The sequence below is a fragment of the Lasiosphaeria miniovina genome, assembly GCF_030549165.1.
Source record: "Lasiosphaeria miniovina strain SMH2392-1A chromosome Unknown B0T26scaffold_7, whole genome shotgun sequence".
Lineage (NCBI taxonomy): Eukaryota > Fungi > Ascomycota > Sordariomycetes > Sordariales > Lasiosphaeriaceae > Lasiosphaeria > Lasiosphaeria miniovina.
Window position 1 is genome coordinate 1,644,292 of NW_026848226.1, and position 17,430 is coordinate 1,661,721.

General features: G+C 57.1%; 9 protein-coding genes across 9 annotated transcripts; 5 read left to right on the forward strand and 4 right to left on the reverse strand.

The window, feature by feature from the left end:
- Positions 1–906: 906 nt before the first annotated feature.
- Positions 907–1,519, forward strand: B0T26DRAFT_450415 (uncharacterized protein). The gene has a single exon (XM_060435101.1). It carries the CDS (start codon positions 1,052–1,054, stop codon positions 1,358–1,360), a length of 309 nt encoding a protein of 102 aa, XP_060291462.1. The 5' UTR covers positions 907–1,051; the 3' UTR covers positions 1,361–1,519.
- On the forward strand, positions 1,520–3,836 carry B0T26DRAFT_450453 (alpha-1,2-mannosyltransferase alg11). Its single transcript, XM_060435102.1, has 4 exons — positions 1,520–2,090; positions 2,182–2,317; positions 2,393–3,380; positions 3,485–3,836. Exons 1-4 carry the CDS (start codon positions 1,678–1,680, stop codon positions 3,685–3,687), a joined length of 1,740 nt encoding a protein of 579 aa, XP_060291463.1. The 5' UTR covers positions 1,520–1,677; the 3' UTR covers positions 3,688–3,836.
- A 650-nt stretch (positions 3,837–4,486) lies between these two features.
- On the reverse strand, positions 4,487–6,283 carry B0T26DRAFT_602339 (S-adenosyl-L-methionine-dependent methyltransferase; the record flags this gene model as incomplete). Its single annotated transcript, XM_060435756.1, has 3 exons — positions 4,487–4,597; positions 4,655–4,942; positions 5,033–6,283. Coding segments are annotated over 3 exons (1,650 nt in total), but the record flags the coding sequence as incomplete, so codon positions are not given.
- A 582-nt stretch (positions 6,284–6,865) lies between these two features.
- B0T26DRAFT_789307 (CENP-Q, a CENPA-CAD centromere complex subunit-domain-containing protein) lies at positions 6,866–9,151 on the reverse strand (the record flags this gene model as incomplete). The annotated part of the gene is made up of 7 exons (XM_060446830.1): positions 6,866–7,445; positions 7,520–8,220; positions 8,251–8,283; positions 8,323–8,343; positions 8,377–8,677; positions 8,720–8,806; positions 8,843–9,151. 7 exons carry the CDS (start codon positions 9,149–9,151, stop codon positions 7,257–7,259), a joined length of 1,641 nt encoding a protein of 546 aa, XP_060291465.1. The 3' UTR covers positions 6,866–7,256.
- Positions 9,152–9,859: 708 nt separating this feature from the next.
- On the forward strand, positions 9,860–10,816 carry B0T26DRAFT_789311 (uncharacterized protein; the record flags this gene model as incomplete). Its single annotated transcript, XM_060446831.1, has 2 exons — positions 9,860–10,172; positions 10,237–10,816. The coding sequence occupies 2 exons, from the start codon at positions 9,860–9,862 to the stop codon at positions 10,653–10,655; spliced, it is 732 nt and encodes a 243-aa protein (XP_060291466.1). The 3' UTR covers positions 10,656–10,816.
- A 191-nt stretch (positions 10,817–11,007) lies between these two features.
- B0T26DRAFT_654747 (Cnl2/NKP2 family protein-domain-containing protein) lies at positions 11,008–11,622 on the reverse strand (the record flags this gene model as incomplete). Its single annotated transcript, XM_060438570.1, has 2 exons — positions 11,008–11,268; positions 11,326–11,622. 2 exons carry the CDS (start codon positions 11,620–11,622, stop codon positions 11,008–11,010), a joined length of 558 nt encoding a protein of 185 aa, XP_060291467.1.
- A 506-nt stretch (positions 11,623–12,128) lies between these two features.
- B0T26DRAFT_450628 (MRG-domain-containing protein) lies at positions 12,129–15,321 on the forward strand. The gene is made up of 4 exons (XM_060435104.1): positions 12,129–12,649; positions 14,443–14,711; positions 14,792–14,904; positions 14,987–15,321. The coding sequence occupies exons 1-4, from the start codon at positions 12,242–12,244 to the stop codon at positions 15,157–15,159; spliced, it is 963 nt and encodes a 320-aa protein (XP_060291468.1). The 5' UTR covers positions 12,129–12,241; the 3' UTR covers positions 15,160–15,321.
- Positions 15,322–16,325, forward strand: B0T26DRAFT_450637 (uncharacterized protein). The gene is made up of 2 exons (XM_060435105.1): positions 15,322–16,033; positions 16,108–16,325. Exon 1 carries the CDS (start codon positions 15,483–15,485, stop codon positions 16,002–16,004), a length of 522 nt encoding a protein of 173 aa, XP_060291469.1. The 5' UTR covers positions 15,322–15,482; the 3' UTR covers positions 16,005–16,033; positions 16,108–16,325.
- A 135-nt stretch (positions 16,326–16,460) lies between these two features.
- On the reverse strand, positions 16,461–17,343 carry B0T26DRAFT_450585 (ribosomal protein L30p/L7e-domain-containing protein). The gene is made up of 2 exons (XM_060435103.1): positions 17,137–17,343; positions 16,461–17,070 (listed from the first exon to the last, which is right to left on the reverse strand). The coding sequence occupies exon 2, from the start codon at positions 16,963–16,965 to the stop codon at positions 16,573–16,575; it is 393 nt and encodes a 130-aa protein (XP_060291470.1). The 5' UTR covers positions 16,966–17,070; positions 17,137–17,343; the 3' UTR covers positions 16,461–16,572.
- Between the last annotated feature and the right edge of the window lie 87 nt (positions 17,344–17,430).

The following is a 17,430-nucleotide window of genomic DNA, read 5'->3' on the forward strand; positions in this document are numbered from 1 at the left end:
GCAGGCCGCGCGGGCCGCCGCAGAGGCGGCGCAGCGCCTCGATGGCCGTGAGCCAAAAGGGGAACACGGCGAAGCTGAGGTAGTCCTTCCACTGCTGGGCGTCGAACCGCCGGTACAGCTGCTTGGAGGTGGCGCGGAAGCGCGCGGCCGTCTCCTTCTGCATGATTCCCATGGACGAGCGCGCCAGCTTGGACGTGCCGTCGTCGTCGCTGCCCAGCGTCTCCCCGTGCACATCGCGCGCGTGCCGCGCGTACCACGCCCGCAGCAGCGGCGTCAGCTCGGCGCGCCGCTGCGCGACCCGCCGGCAGTAGACGGTCAGTGGCAGCCGCGCCACCAGGTTGACCGTCAGCGCCACGTACGGGATCGCCAGCCACCACGGTATGCCGGTGACCGAGTGCAGCTGCGAGAACACGTGCTGCGTGGCGGCGAGTGTTGTCTCGATGGCTGCGGCGCCGGCGAAGCCGCGTCTTGTGGTCCCGTCTGGGCTTCTGCTGGTGGTGGTGGTCTGAGATGACGGCCGTTGAAGGCCCCCGGCTTTCCCAGGCCGCGACGCTGATAGTGACAAGCCTTGTGTCGGCGTGTGATGGGGATGGAGGGCGTGGCTCTGCCGAGTGGAACTGCTGGATGAATAGGCGCGTGCTGTTGTTGCTGCTACCCTCGTGGACACATGACCGACGGCGGCCAGATGCAGACGCAGGACAGAAATAGAATGAGACGCCCTCATCATGCCAGAGCCGATTGCGTGGCGCGAGGGGGCCATTGCCGAGATGGATAATCAAGTACCTAGACACAACTGAGCGCCTGACGGCTACGCATGTGCCTTATATACTGATCATTGTCGTCCCCGTTGGCAGTGTGAATGCTTTTTTACCTCATTAAGTGTGAGTGACCGTTTTTGGGGGCATCATTTCTTTGCCAAGCCCAGCGCGCGATCGCGTCCAAGTAAAGTTCTTGCTGCCAGCTGCACGCACTGGGCAGGGGTGGGTGGGTAGGTGTGCTAGTGCACCCGAGACACTGTGTTCCCTAGGATTGCTCCATTACGGCGATCGTAATGGGGGTTGGATTACGCTATAATAAGCCCAACGAACGAACGGGCTTGTGCTATCCGTCCGCTTTTCCGGCTCGAACGCCCATACGTACGGATACGTCAACGGCCCGGGCATTCCCCATGCAAGCAACACCTAACCCGCAAGAGCCGAAGCTACCTTTCCTACACCCGAACGGAAGCTTCCAAGGGCCAATCGACAGAAGGCCAGATCGTTCCTACCTCGAGACTGCTTTTACCGGTTTACTAGCAACCTATAGTCGACAACTTCCCTCCTCCACAACACCCGACATTAACCGCCGTCGTTGTAGATGATTTGTCCTCGTCTGTCTAGGATAGCCCCGACCACCTCATACTTCCCCCTAGAGGAACTTAGTCTGCGTTTCATGCTATACTAAACAGCACCTTTGAACAATACAATACACAATACTGGAAAATACAACACACCAACATTTCCCTTGATACTGCACCGAGCTTCGGTACTTCATTGTCTATCTCACGCGGCTCGGGACAGACGCACCTCGAATCCTAACAGACCCCTGCGTTGCGCTTTTATTTACCCTCGCAAGAACGAAAGAAGAAGGAAGAAAGAGAAAGAAAGAGAGAGAGAGAGAGAGAGAGCTCAGGGAGGCATGGCCGAGATGTGCGCGGCGCCGTCGGGGCGCAAGCCGTTCTCGTTCGGCCTGGACCCACGGGTGCTGGCGCTAGTGGTGGTGCCACTCGTGGCCGTGACGCCGCTCGCGAGCCTGTTCCTAGTGCCGCTGCTGTGGCGCGCCCTCGGCTCGGCCCTCGGGCGCTACCTGCGCAGGAAGACGGACGGCCGCCGCGGCCAGATCCTCGAGCTGATGGGCGCCGACGAAAAGAAATACCAAGACCAGAAAAACGGGGGTCAGGCACCGGCGGGACAGGAGGGCGGCGGCGGCGGCGGTGGTGAGGACGACGACGGGTGGGAGAACGTGGACGCGTATGCCGTCGGGACGTCGCAGAACGGCGACAAGGAGGAGCAGGAGTGGGAGGGCATCGTGGGCTTCTTCCATCCTTTCTGGTGAGTGGGCTGGCAGTGTCCCTTTTGTGTCTCGCTAGGCGGGGACTTGAGATGCGGTTACTGACCGGGACTGGGACTGGTGTCGCTGAAGCAACGCTGGTGGAGGCGGAGAGAGAGTTCTCTGGGCTGCCATCCGAGCGACGCAGAAGCGCTGGCCAAAGGCAAAGTGTGTCGTGTACACGGGCGACCACGATGTCAACAAGGAAGCTATCCTGGATAGGGTCGAGGTAGGACCCCACGGCTCGGTGGCGTCCCCGGGCTTGCAGCCTGCTACGGACATTCACTGACATGATGGCTCGCAGAACCGGTTCAACATCCACCTCCACCCGCCGGCCGTCAACTTCATATATCTCTCAACAAGACACTGGGTGCTGGCGTCAACATGGCCGCACTTTACGCTCGCCGGGCAGTCGCTCGGCTCGGTAGTCCTCGCGTGGGACGCCTTCTCGCTTCTCGTCCCGGACATCTTCATCGACACAATGGGCTACGCGTTCGCATTGGGTCTGTCCAAGTTCCTCTTCCGCGACGTTCCCACGGCGGCCTACGTGCACTACCCGACAATATCTACCGACATGCTCGAGTCGCTAGACCCGGGCTCGGCGGTGGGCGGCCAGGGGGTCAACGCCGGCCAGGGGCGAGGGACAAAGGGTGCCGTCAAGAAGCTGTACTGGCACCTCTTCGCCATGGTCTACTCGTGGATGGGCGCCTCGGTGGACGTGGTCATGACCAACTCGAGCTGGACGCAGGCGCACATCCAGAAGCTCTGGGGCCCGCTGCGCGCGAGCACGCGCGGCGCCGACCCCATCGCCGTCGTGTACCCGCCGGTGGCGGTGCGCGAGCTCGAGCACGAGGTAGAGGTGTCGGCGGCGAGCGAGGGCCGGCGCGAGAAGGTGGTGCTGTACATTGCGCAGTTCCGCCCCGAGAAGAACCACCAGCTCGTGGTGCAGGCGTTTGCCGAGTTCCTCAAGACGGGCAGCGCGGCGGCGCAGTCGGCGCGCCTCGTGCTGCTTGGCAGCGTGCGTGACGACGCCGACTCGAAGCGCGTCTACAAGCTGCGCCTGCTCGTCAACGAGCTCCACATCCGCGACCGCGTCGACTTCCACCTCGACGCCTCGTGGCCCGAGATCCTCGACTGGCTGCGCCGCGCCTCGGTCGGCGTCAACGGCATGTGGAACGAGCACTTCGGCATTGGTGTTGTTGAGTACCAGGCCGCCGGCCTGATCTCGGTCGTCCACAACAGCGGCGGGCCCAAGCTGGACATTGTCGTCGACGTCAATGGCGAGCCCACAGGTGAGAATCTCCTTTTTTTTTTTTTGGGGGGGGGGGGGGGGGGGGGGTTTCTTTCAGCCTTCTTTTGGCTAAAAAAATTCTAACCTTTTTATTCACTGTCGCAGGATTCCATGCCACCACGTCGACCGAGTTCGCCGAAGGGTTCGAGAAGGCGCTGTCCCTGCCGAACCCCAGCGCCGTCCGACTCCGGGCGCGCGAGTCGGCCAAGCGCTTCACGGAGGAGGAGTTTGCCAGGCGGTGGACGGCGCAGATGGAGAAGCTGGTAGCTATGCGGACGAGGTTAAAGACGAAGATAGGGCCCTGCTAGAGCAATCTTGACTTTTTGAAATTTTCCTTATTTCTCTTGAATAGATGATAACATTGATACCCCTTGCTTTTTCTATCATGTCTAGTGTTTTTTTCCTCGTCTGTTTCCTCTGGTATATACACATTTCGTTGGCGGCGTGTTGGTGTTGGTATTGTAGGGCTTTTTCTCCTTGGCATATATAGCAAGTGTTTGTTGACAGGGGCGGTGAATAAGGGGTCAGCACCCGACTCTGCTTCAGGCACCTACTAGTAGTGGGTGGGTAGCCTTTTCTGACCCCCCCTTGTAGATTTTTCACTTTTATATTCTGCCGCGGCTGTTCTTTTCTCGATTGTTGTTGTCTATGATACCATTACCACTGTAGCAGAATACACTGCAAAGGAAGGGGAGCGGATACAGATATATAGGTATAAAGGTATATAAGGTAGGTGAGGCAGGTTGTTGTTGTATGTAGCGCACACGCATCATTGGCAAATTGTGAAAAGTCAAGCCAAGCTCTTGTCTGTTCACAAGCAACAGCCAGCTACCTAGCCAGTCGATTAGCGATCCTGAAAAGATGTTCTAAACTTTTGGGAAATATCTTTTATCCCCACTCGAAATACGAGTTGGCTAGGCTACGTAGGCAGGTAGGAGCTTTGGGCCGGGTACGTCTAGTATTAGTAGCTAAGGCACGCGCGCCTGTTTGGATATATAAGACAAGTACAGATACAAATATCTAGAGAAACAAAGAAGAACAGAGACAGAGACGGAAAAACAGAAATCTGCTTTCTATTCCTCGTCCGTGGCTTTATTCCTTGCCAGCATCGACGCGGTTCAGAATGGCCACGCCCTCGACGTGGCCCGTCTGCGGGAAGAAGTCGAAGCCCCTGATGCTCTCAATCTCGTACCGGACGCCGCCGCCTGTCTTGTTCTTCTTCTTGTTGTCTTTGTTTTCTCCTCCTGCTTCCACGGTGTTAGCCTCTCCTTCTACTGTTGTCGTGGACATGTTAGTGTTGTTGCTATTGGCGGCAACGTCCTCAACCTCGCCGCGCACCAGCACGCCGACGTCGCGCGCCTGCGTGTGCACGTTGCAGCTGACGTAGACGACGCGCCGCGGCGCAAACTGCAGCAGCTGCCGCAAGAAGCTCGCGTCGCAGCCCTTGCGCGGCGGGTCTAGCACCACGACCGTCTCGTCCGGGTCGTAGCCCGCCACGCTCTTAAAGAGCTCGGGCGCGTCGGCCGCGATGAAGCGGTAGCGGCCCTTTGCTGCTACTGCTGCCTCCTCTTCTTGTCTCCTTGCTGCTGCCGGTGGTGAGTTGCTGCGGCTTCCTCGACGCGGCGGCGACGGCGAGGGCGTCGACATGGCGACGAGGCCGTTGAGCTCGGCGTTGCGGCGCGCGAACTGGATCGACTTCTCGGCAATGTCGATGCCGATGCTGCCGCCGGGGAACAGGGCCGCCTGCGTGATGGTGAACAGGCCCGACCCCGAGTAGGCGTCGATGAGGTTCCGCACGGGCTTCGCGCCGCTGGTGCCGGCAGGCGGGAGGATGTGCTCCCGAATATAGGCGGTAAAGGGCGGCAGGATCGAGTTGTTGTTCTGGAAGAAGGCGCCTGCCGGGTTGGTGAAGACGAAGTCGTCAATGTACTCGGTGCTGGTGGCGTTCTGGTCCGTTATGACCGTCTTGTAGTCCGTGTACGTGTCCGTCTCGACCACGACGGAAGCCGCCGGGGGCGGCGGCGGCGGCGGCGGCGGCGCTGTCCCTGCTGTTTCTATAGACTCGTTTTGTGATTTGGGGACCCTTTGGGTGCTCTCGCGAAGGAGGATGGTGGCGCCTCTTGTGTACTTTCCAAACTCGACGGCCAAGCGCTCGCGCTCTTGTGTTATGCCCTTGCGCACCGTCTCGGTGCCGATGGGGCAGTCCTCGATATCTAGGATGCGCCGCGACGTCTTGGGGGTGAAGCCAAAGGGCGGCATCTCCTGGTGCGGCTTCTTGCTGTGCCGGCCACCGCCGGGGGGGCCGTCAAAGTGCGGTGTCAGCTTGGTGCGGTAGTTGTACTGGAGTGGGCTGCCGATGGTATCGAGAACGTCGGGGACCAGCTCGGGCGGCAGCTGGGAGAAGTTGCGGTAGGCCTTGATGACGATCAGCCGCTTGCGCCGCAGCTGTTCGGCGTAGTCGAGCATCTGGAACTGGCAGCCGGAGCACTTGGCAAAGTACTTGCACTGGATGCGGCTGTCGTCGCGGAGTGGAGATGGCTTTGTGACCGAGATGAAGTCGGCCACTGTGTAGCTCTCGTCAGGCAAGTAGCGGTAGACCTTGACCTTGACCGTGTCGCCGGGCACTGCAAACGGCACGACGTAGATCTGGTCCGAGCCTTTCTGCTTGGCGAGGCCGTCGCCCGTCGACGACATCTCGACAACGTCGACCTCGATCTCGGAGCCCTGTTCTGGTAGCGGTGGCAGTATCCCGCTGTCTGCGGCTGCGGCGCCGTCATCCGAGATCTTAGAAGCCGCCAGCAAGGCTTGCACATCCATTAAAAGCACCTCGTCGTGGGAGCCCTCCTGGACGGGCTTCTTTTGCTTGGTTCTAATTTTCTTTCCAAACTTGTTCTGGCGCTGGCCGCCCTGGGGGTGAGATCGCTTGGTCCCTGCTCCCGCTCCCGCGGCCGCCCCTGCGCTCGGCGCCGGCGCCGGCGCATAGTTCACTCCCCCTCCTCCGTCGACGGCTGCCGTCGCCATGGTAAAGCGAGATCTGGCCCAGAAAAATGCAGGTGTTCTAAGTTGGCTGTGACAGATGCGAGTGAGACTGAGAGTGAGATTGAGTGGTGTGCAGCTGGATGTGGATGACGGTCTGATGAAAACTCTGATGCCCCCGGGCAGCATTTGGCAGGCGTTCGGAGCCAATTGAACAATTTGAAGTCAAGCCAATAATCCTGACCGGTCGGGGCTACAAACAGTTCCAGGGTATTGCCCGTCGTTGAGATGGGATGGTGCTGCTTGCCACCGGATACCTAGCTTCTCTTTTATAAAAACTCAAAAAAAAATCGTCGCTTCTTAGTGAAAGGCTGCCTAACTTTCGATGGATGCGCTTTAGGAGATGGGCCAATTGCTGGAGGTTGCTCAGCGCACGGACCAGTCGCTGGCTGGGAAGCACTCAGGGGGAGTTCCTCCGCTCGACAGGTTGACCTGTTCCCTGGGCACAAAGACATGGAATGAGTTCTGAATATAAAGACGGACATCAATCGTATACGTAGTGGAAATAAAACGGTATAATTCCTTGCTTCCGGCTCCTGCTTTTTCCCATTGACTCATGGCCCGAATTCGCAATGCTCTAGCTGTACTCGGAAGCCCCTATTTTGTCTGGGCCTCCCCTATCAGCAGTGAATCAAAAACATGCCTTCATAAACTACAGAACGCGCTAGAACACAAATCCGCCCGGGTATATCGTTATCCATTCCGTTTGCCTCGGTGCCCAGTCAAACAACAGACAGACACCCGCACACGCCCCTCCCCACCCTCCCAAACACCAACCGATCCATTTTTTCAAAAAGCAAAATCCAGACTGTCACTTTAGCTATCCTTCCATCTTGACATGCTAGCCAAGCACCACCCGGTTATATTGTTGAGGGTCGAGATGCTGCTGTAGCACGCCCTGCAACGCCGCTTTGCTCTTCGCAATGGCGGGAACGATCCCGTCAATCTGCTGGAGGTTGTCCTTCATGCTCTCCATGTGATTACTAATCTGTTTAGAGAGCGCGAGCAACTCTGCGTCTTCGCCAATATCCTGACATGGGTGTTAGCAAGGAGCTTGGGAGAAAATATTCGGAGAAGTGGGAGGAACATAGAACTTGAACTCACCTTAAAAACACCGCTACCCAAGGAGTCCTCTGCCTTCTTGACAATCATTTCGAGAGCCTCGTCGGGCTCCCTCGCCGGTGCTCCTTCGCCATCAAGCACTCGCTGCCTCTCCGGCGCCAGGACATGGTCACGCTTGGCCCGATCCCGCCAGCCCCGGGCCTCAGTCTTGGCGTTCGTCTCCAGCGCGCGCAACGCTTTGTACTCCCTCTCCAGCGCCGCCTCCTCCCTCTCCTTCTCGGCAGTGAGCAGCGCAACCGAGTGCAGGAGAGGGTCCAGCATCTTCTCGGCAGCCTGGATCGCGTGCACCGTCCGTTCAAAATCGAGCTCGGGCGAGTGGCCACCGCTACCGCCGCCAGTACCCGCGGCGTTGCTGTTCCGTCCACCACCACCACCCGACGGCAATGTCGGCGGAGGAAACGGAAATCCCTTGACGAGCTTGTGGTGCAGCCGTGAGGCAAACAGCTCCAGAATGGTCTGCGCCTGCTCCTGTCGGTTCTCCCGACCACGCAGCTGCAGCAGCACGGGGCGCGACGCATCTGATATGATGCTGTCGACGGCTGCGATAGACGGCTGGTCAAGAGTGGTCCATTTCGCCGAGATAGTTGACCGTGGGATTTGCCTCGTCCGAGACGTCAACTGGCGAAATTTCGGTGCGGCAGTCCCTCGGGTTGTTGGACCGGCCTCTTGGTCGCGAGATGGGCCTGCTTTACCCTTTCCATTCGCGGATCGACGCCGTGTCTGGGCGTCTGGGTTGCCGCTCTCTTCTGCAGCGTTGCTTCTAGCCCCACGGCGTCGCTGCTGACTAGTGTCCTTTTCCGCGGGTTCTGGCGCGAGACTCCGACCGGATAGTGATGGACGTCCAGGCCTGCGCTTCCTTTCGCCCACAGTCTCTAGCGTCTTCTTAGATACTTTCGCGGCACCTTTGGAGGTGCTGCTCGGCTGCGCGGACGTGACCAAAGCGGGTTCGGTAGTCTTAGTCTTAGTCTTGCGCTGCGGGCCTCGCGGCTGTGCCGGGAATCGGTTCTGTGCTTGTGTAACAGCAACGTCTCCCAGCGACGAGCGATCACGGCCCAGATTCTTAGATGAGCTATTTGATTCTTGCCCGCCTCGGCGACTAGCATCTGGAGATGCTTCGCTTGTGTTTGGAGCCCACCAAGGCTGGTCACCTGCGGAGCGTCGATCTCTCGTGCTTCGGCGAACTGATGTCTCTGGCTCGTCTCTGCCCTTATCAACGACAGCGCGCGTACGTTCATGTGTCTTCAGTTGCGGATTGTCCGGGAAGGTTTGCTGTTTGTTCCTGGGTTTCGACTCCGGGACGACTACTTCCGTCGCCTGGTTCGCTGTCGCAGACTGTTTTATGCGTTTGCGCGGCCGGGGATCTGATGGTGGCTGGTCGTGTTCGGCGTCGTTTTCGGCGTTCTTTCTAAGGCGCCCCCTCTTTTTAGCCATTGGAGCTTCCGGTGCCGTGACTGGAGTTTCCGGCTCAGGTTCAGGTTCAGGTTCAGGTTCTGCAACGCGACGAGTCCGCTTCGCGACCGGGGCCGGTTCTTCCTCCGGAGGCGCCACCACGTCCAGACTCTTTCGAGGTCTTCCTCGTTTCCTCAGCTCAGTTGTCGCATCGGGCCGTGACATTTGGTCGTTAGACGTGTGCAATGGCAACCGCTCTGCGAGGGGGCGTCTTGCTTGAGCTTCGGGACGCGACGCGCTCTGGGCAGGCACTTGCAGCTTTAGACGATCGCGCTTCAGCCACAATGCAACCCGTAACTCCAACAAAGCTGAACTGTGAACAAGACCCCCAGACTGTGGCTGAGAGAGAGAGCCACTTGCTGGGGAATTTGGGTTTACGACGCAATACGCTGGAGGTGTGTGGCAGCCAATGGGGCCGTCCGTCAGCTGTTGTTAAGAAAGCGGATGATTCCACCTGCCTAAACCGTATCAGGATTTTTACCGGCTCCCTGGACAACACATCGCCCAAGAAGCCCGGCTACCCTAGCCCGACGGCAAACTGTAATCAAAAGAACAGGGTCAATAAAAGAAACCCGGCGCAATCCTTGAACGCACCCAGTTTTGCTTCTTCACATCAACACTCTGTTGCTCTTGCTCTTGCGACCCAAGAGTTGTTGCCATCGTCCATTCATTTTCCTTTTTCTCTTCAATCCAAAGTGCTTACCTAGCGATTTTAACTTGGCCTTTTGCGCCGACCCCTCATTCCTTACATCATTTTAATCCACGCTGTAGTCTCGTTGGCCTTTTCGCCCAACCGCTGTCCAGGCTTCCATTTCCCCTCTCTTCCCAAGTACGAGGCTCCAACTCCCATCTCAACCACAAACCTACGCCACAATGCGCTTCACTACATCGGCCCTTCTAGCGCTGCCGCTGCTCGCGGCCGCTGCTGAGAGCCCCTTCCAAGAGTACAAGGCCAAGTTCCAGAACTTCCTCGGCAACTTCGTCGCTGCTCCCGAGGCTGCCAAGCAAGACCCCGTCGCCGCCTCTTCCACCAAGTCCTCCAAGGCAAAGGTTGTCGGCGCAAAGAAGATCGAGACCCTTTCCCTCAACACCTGGAAGGATACACTCTACGCCCCTGTGAAGCCCGATGCCACACGGCCCGAGGAGTGGTATGTCTTGATTACCGGGGGCAACAAGACATGCTTTGGTGAGTCCGACTCTATCCTTGCGCCGGCTTGATGCACGAGCTGACCATGTATCGCCCGGCACAGGTCACTGCGCCAAGGTCGAGGCCGCCTTCAACGAGTCGGTAGCCAAGTTCGCCACCTTATCCAAGTCTCCCCACGTCGCAATGATCAACTGTGACGACGAGAAGATTCTGTGCAATAGCTGGTCTGCCACTACCGGAGCGCTTTGGATCTTCGAGATGCTCCCTGCCCCGGCCGCCATCGATGTCTACTGGAAGCGCCTGAACCTTACCACGACGACGTCGCAGACCATTCTGGACTTGTATGTCAATGATGACAAGAAGGCATTCTATCTGATCGATAGCTACTTCCATCCATTTGATGGCGTCCTGGCCAAGAATGACCTGGCGGTGCCTGTGGCCTATCTCCTCTGGGGGTTCAACGCCATCCCCTCGTGGGCCATGATGCTCTTTGTGTCCTTCTTCAGCAGATCCATGATGTAAGTTGCATGTTGCCGACAGTGCCGAAGATGCTTGGTACTAACGCCTGGCAGGAACCGTCCCTCTACCCGCCCCGGTGGCCCTGCCGCCGCGGCTGCTGCCGCCGCCGCTCGAGGTGCTGCCCCGGGAGACGCTCGCTCTTAAACGGGCTTTGTTGAGTTTTCTATATAGTTAAGGTTTTAATCTGTGTTCCGGAGGATGTCTGGCCACCGTTTTTTCTTCGTTTGGGAAACCCGGCGGCTTGTATTGGGAGGTCGAGAGCGGAGGGATTGTGCTTTTTGTGCATATGTTGCCTCTTATGGGGCTGGGGATTTTTAAGCGCAACCAGGGAAATAGGGCGCTTTCTGAGCCGTAATCAATTCTTCCCGTCGCAAGTCGCCTTTAGATCGGCCAAGCCCTCGAGGACCTGCTCGCGGAGGTGACTGTTGGCAAGGCGGCCGTAGCGGAGGTCGCTCATGCCCCCGACCGTCTGCCGGACAGAAGCCACGAGACTGGCTTCTTCCTCTCCTAGGCGCTGGAGCTCATTCTCGACTTCTGCGATGGCACCTTCCAACTCTGGAAGGATTGAGTTGATGCTATGCCTAGAGCTCTGCGTGTTTGACGCAGCCCCGAATAGCTATCAACTGGTGTCAGCGCTGTGGTGTTCACATTACCGCTCAACCACGAGTCTCACCATTCGCTCGATCTCGATCTCATCATCCTGCTCGTCTAGCTGTGCCAGGCGTCTCTCCTTGATCACGGTGCGGCGCTGCACTTTGCCCTTCTTGACCTCGCTCTCGATTTCAGCAGCCACAGAATCTACCAGCGCGTTTCTCTGGCTCTGGACATCTCGGTACAGGCTGCGGATGTGCGGCGACGACTGCAGCGACCGCGGGAACAGGCTAGTGAACTCCTGGAGGGATATGACGGCAGGCAGCTGTGCAGGGACCAGCAGGTAGTTGCTTAAGATCTTTAACTCGCTGGGTGCCATGGCGAATTTTGGGTTTGGTGATTGAGTGTGGAGAAAGCGAGAGTGAGTACTTAGGCATGCACGAGGCGTATGACAAACGAAAACAAAATAAAAAACCGACAGCTGCAGGATTAGTCGTCAATGCCCCAATAACTCTAAATGAAGCAAAAAAAGGTCGAAAAGTGTTGGGGATGAACGCGACTACCGTTGGTGTGGGGGTTAGTTGGCCCGTCGCCAGGGGAGGGGGAGAGAGGTCGGAGTGGAGGGGGTGGCCAGACACACGTGTTCCCGTGATCTGTGCTTTTCACTCTCCTTTCTCATCTCATCATGGTGATTTTGGCTCGGGTCCAGACGACTCACTTCCCACCGCCGCAGCGCAGCCCCACTCATTTTTCACCACGCCGCACTCATAACCTTGCTACGTAGCTTTGGGCAGTCCGCCGGAGCCACATCGACATCGACGCGTCAAGGCACTCACTAATTAGGGTTGAGTCAGTCCACAACAACCCGCCAAACAGAATTAGGTATATCGTCTCGGAAACACGCGACTCACCCGCCAACTCGCCAAGGATTGCTCTCACACTCGCGCGCCAATATTCCGGGACTCATTACTCACGCAACCCGGACTCTCGAGGATAAAATGGCGCCATCAAAGCAGCCCCAGCCGCCCTTCTCCAAGGACGAGCGCGTGCTCTGCTTCCACGGGGAGATGCTTTACGAGGCCAAGATTTTGGATGTGCAGCCGAGCGACAATGGCGAGGGCTTCCAGTACAAGATCCACTACAAGGGCTGGAAGAGCAGCTGGGACGACTGGGTGTTCCAGGACCGCGTCCGCAAGTTCAGCGAAGAGAACAAGGACCTGGCCTCGCAGCTTCTCAACCAGTTCCGCAACCTGCAGTCGGGCAAGACGACTAAGGGACTGAAGAAGGCCCTCCGCGCAAACGGTTCTGACCTCGGCTCGGCGCGCGGTAGTGAGGAGCGCACGGCGGCGGCAACCACGCAGAGCGGCCGTGGCCCTCGTCGGGCACGAGACTTTGATCTTGAGCATGTAAGTAGACTGACTGACTGTGCTTGCTCTTTTTTTTTCCTTTTTTTTTCTGTCCATGCCCTGCCACTTGACTGCAATGCCCTGCTCGCTTGAAAAACCTTACTTCGACATTCAGGGAGGCACTGGGAAGTTTCCCATGTTCGTACGCACCGTAGCAGAGGGGGGTCAAGTTGGCCTAGGCTGCCTTTGCGTAACGATAATTAAGACGTGAATCCGGGAAAATGGAAAACATGTTCGAAACCGGCGATACGTATTATTGTCCTTAGGTGTAGTGTGAAGGCGCGGAGCTGGTCTCGGAGGTACAGTACGGGGACGCATCAAGCAGCGCAGTGCGGTGCGGTGCGGGGGGGGGGGGGGCAAACATCCGGTGGTCGAAAGATACAGGGGGAAAGAAGCTTTTGAACGAAGGGCCCAAAATCCAAGCCATGAGGGACGGGAGGGCTGGGCTCAGAACCTCAACTGCTGTTCACCTAAGAGTCGGACATGGCCCAGCAGTTCGACACCAGTTCGACTGTTCACCCATCAATCCGACTATCCACCGGCACACAATCCAATTGATCCCAGCAATGTTGTTCAGGCCGTTTTTGGGCGAGAGGGAATGACTACACCTCGCCTGCACACTTTACCTTACCTCACACGCTCCGTCTCCCTCCTCGTCACCCTCGTTCAGGGAAACAAAGTCTCGCGCTGCAGCGTCTGCACCCCCCGGGCAGTGCGAAGTCATCGTGTCCCCCTTTTTTTTCCTTCATTTGCAGCCTCGCCGCCTCCCACTGCATGAAAAGAAAAAAAAGCGACAACATTTCAGCCCCCCCTCCTTCACCCCCTTCCTCCCTCTCTCTCTCTCTCCCCTCTCAACGCTCGCCTCCTCCACTACCAGGACGCACACCACACATCGCCACATCGAGGATCAACACCAAAACCACGTTGCGGGCTATTCGCTGCGGCAACTCAGGGCGCCGACTATTGTGGCTGCTTTCTCTCTGGAATAATTTTCATAAACACCACACACTCTCTCGCCATGGACCCCCTCGCACTCACCATGCCGCGCAGTATGTGCAGGACGCGGAGCAAGACCCAATGGCTACCACAAAGGTCACCCCCATCTTCACCCTTACCTTTACCTTCGAAGCCCATCCCATTTGAAGACTCGGAAGCTCAGTGGTTCGCCGCATCCCATCGCCGCGACACTTTACGTGTAGCGCCCACGAAAAAAACCTCGGTTTATTTCTTCAAATCGGGCAGGGCAAAGCCATTCGACAGCCGGTTTGACCGGGTTGACCTTATCGAACGCGCCCTCAACAAGAGGCAAAACAATCACCCAAAGGTGATCGCCGCCATGAAGAGCAAGAACCTCACGGACAAACTGGTCGTCTACTGGAACGGCCTTGACGAGGACTGGCGCAACGTCCCCCTGGCTGGTGTTGCTGCCCCCGAGCACCGATATGTTCCTTTCAAGGCCAAATTCGCCGCTGCCCAGGCCTTTGTCGGAAACGATGTGAAGCTTCGTATACTCATTGAACAGCAGCAACTGCTGCCGGCCAAGTCGGCAGATACTAAACCGGCGGAAGTACGTTCGTTGTCCCTGTCGAAACCAACTAGTGCCCAAGTGGGTAGCAAGGTGCTGAGCAAGAGTCTGCTGTCTTCCATCGAACACCCCACCGTTCATTGTACCTCACCGATTCCCGTGTCAAGTGGCCATGGTTTTGTCTGAACTTTGATGTCATGTTTATTAATCTAGGGTATCATGTGTTTCTGCACATCGAGACGTCGACGCTAACATGTTGTCGCAGGAGGATGCCTTCCACAGCCGGCCATCGATCAAGCTCCCCATGCCAGACCACCTCAAGGCGATGCTGGTAGACGACTGGGAGAACGTTACCAAGAATCAACAGCTTGTTCCTCTGCCGCATCCACACCCCGTTGATCAAATCTTCGACGACTATCTCAACTATGAGCGTCACAACCGCATCCCGGGCTCAGCTTCGGTTGAGATTCTAGAAGAGATCATTGCCGGCCTTCGCGAGTATTTTGACAAGTGCCTGGGCCGTATCCTACTTTATCGGTAGGCCTCCGCCCCATGTCTCCTCCTAGTACCACCCCTTTATATTCCTACCACCAGTCACTGACGCCCACGGGCCACAGTTTTGAGCGTGCCCAATTCCACGAACTGCACCAGCAGTGGAACTCGGGAACGGACAGCGAGCACAGGAGTCCTTGTGACACGTATGGAGCAGAGCATCTGTCTCGCCTTCTTGGTATGTTACCCGGACACAATCACTCCCACACAAAATCAAGTTTGTTTAGTTCTAGTCTCCTTCTCTAACACAAACACGCCAGTGTCACTTCCCGAGCTCGTGGCCCAGACAAACATGGATCAGCAGTCCGTGAACCGCCTCCGCGAAGAGCTCATGAAGTTCACCCGCTGGTTTGGCAACAACACCGTCAAGTACTTTGTCAACGAGTACGAGACGCCCAGCCAGGAATACGTCGACCAGGCGCGCAACGCTTAATTTAGGACACAGTACCAATATTGGGACGCGATACCAACTCAGTCCCCGCTTTGCAAACAACCAAACCGTTTATATATCTAAGCGGTCGTCACATTTGACTTCCCCGACCCACCTTCCGCATACATTGCATGACCTCCAGCGACGCCGCCCTATTTGCGCACAATTGTCAAACATAACTTAGTTTCGGCATCAGCAGCTGTCTGTCCCACCCTCTCTTCCCCGTAGCATTATGTCCGAGGGAGGCACCCCCTGTCGGATTAACACACCATGTCGTCCACGTAGAGGCGAGTGGATTTTGCAGGGCTGGGATAGGGGCAGGCAATATGGACGGCAGATCGACAGTAGCCTGTTTACTTGGGCTCGGGAGCTTTTTCCTTTCTCTTTCTCTTTCCTTTTCCTTGTTCCATTTTCTCCTTTCGGCGAACGGTGGGTTGGCCGGCGGGCTTGTACGGTTTCGGGTTCAGGACAAGCAAGGACAGGTTTTAGGTAGGCATTCCATCTTTCAGCGCGTTTGTCTATACGCGGAGAAAAAAAGGGTTTCACACACTATGTACTGTGCCCTGCTCCCGTGTGCTCGAGTAGACCCTGTGATGTGCCGTGGTTGTTTGGTAATACGACCATTAATCCCGTACAAGGTCGTGGGTTGCGTGTTCGGCTGCTTTCTTTGTTCGCGACGACAGTTGTTTTGGGTATTTCCTGAAACATTTAGCCCGGTATCCAACAGAATATCATCTTCTCAAAATTTCATCAGAGGCCATACTGTTTCTTGTTCTGGTAATTGTTTGATATTTATTTTGCAACGTTTAACAGCTCGGCCTCCCACGTTTGTCCCCCTTTTTTTGTGATGATATACAATTATAGCGTTACATGTAGCGTGACAGACAGATACAGATAAATAGGGGCGTACATGTATGTACATGTACATGAACACGCTCTCTCATAAAGTAGCCCCTTGCTGTGTCACCTCCAACAAGCCCCCCCCCGCGGGCCGCGTGATGGGACGAGTGGATGGATGGCGGCGATGTACGCGTTTCTTGCTTGATGGGCAAACAAATTCCCGCTGTCGGCGGCCTATCCTCTCTCTCCCCTTGGCGTGGGAGGGATGGTATATTGGCTCGTCCCTCCGTCCCCCGTAAGCGTAGGCAGTCTTGCTCACTAGCTTCCTCCCCGTATCCCTGTGGTGAGTCCATCGCCTTCTCCCTCGGTTTTATTTGTTCAGCTAGAAGGGAGTGGACATTTCGACTATGACCGTAATCTCTACCCCTTCGAGACTTCTTTCAGGGGTTGGGTGTAATGCCTCAATTTCTACCTTCTTCCCTTCTATCCTCTGCCCCAAAATCGAAAACCGACGTGAAATAATAAATAAAAAATATAACCCCATCCGAATTTCTCCTCCCCGCCTTTTTTCCCCCTCTATAACCTGACCTTGCGGCCAGTTGCCTTGGCGACCTCGCTCGCAAAGTCCCCAATGCTCCCAGCAGCGCGGGGCGGCAGGCGGCCGAAGCCAGACACGACGGGCGTCGCGAGCAGGGCGACCTGGCTGGCGGGGGCGGGGCCGCGCGTCTCAACATAAAAACCGGCGTCGGGCGTGCGCTCGGCCTTGACCTCGGCGGGCGTCAGCGGCGCGGCCACCTCGTCGACCAGCACTAGCTCCTTGACCTTGAGGATCATGCCTGCGAACTGCGCCTCGACTGGGTGGAAGACGGTCTGGTTGCGCCGCCGCAACCCCAGTGCCATGAGCACGCCGCGCGTGCGCTTCGGCAGCCCGATGGCGCTGCGGTGCAGCGTGATGCGGAACCACGACATTTTTCTTTGAGGGAGAGAGAGGGAGGGTGGGCGTGTCGGTTCGGTTTGGGGGTTTGTTTTGTCTGCTCGCGAGCGAGAGAGAGAAAGACGAGCTCGGAAGCTACCCTGTTCAAACTCACGAAGCGTGGCGCATTAGCTTCACTCTAGGAAGCAGAGAGAAAAAAGTCTTACCCTTTTGCAGCGCTAGCTGTCGCCCAGATAGAAGCCCAGTGCTGTCCTGATTCTTGCCTGGCAAGTCTCTTCGACGGCGATGACGAACGAGCTTTGCAAGGGGGGCGAGTCAGGTTGAGAAATCGTGAGGTCATACACAATACACAACACAACACGCCAGTGAACCCCAAAAGTGGGAAGTTGCCGTAGCACGTCGTTCGTCTTGCGCGCTGGTCGGTGAATCGGCGAGCTAGCCTGCCGGGCGCCCCTAAACCCGATTTGGGGATGTCGCCCCACTTTCAACCTCATTCCCAA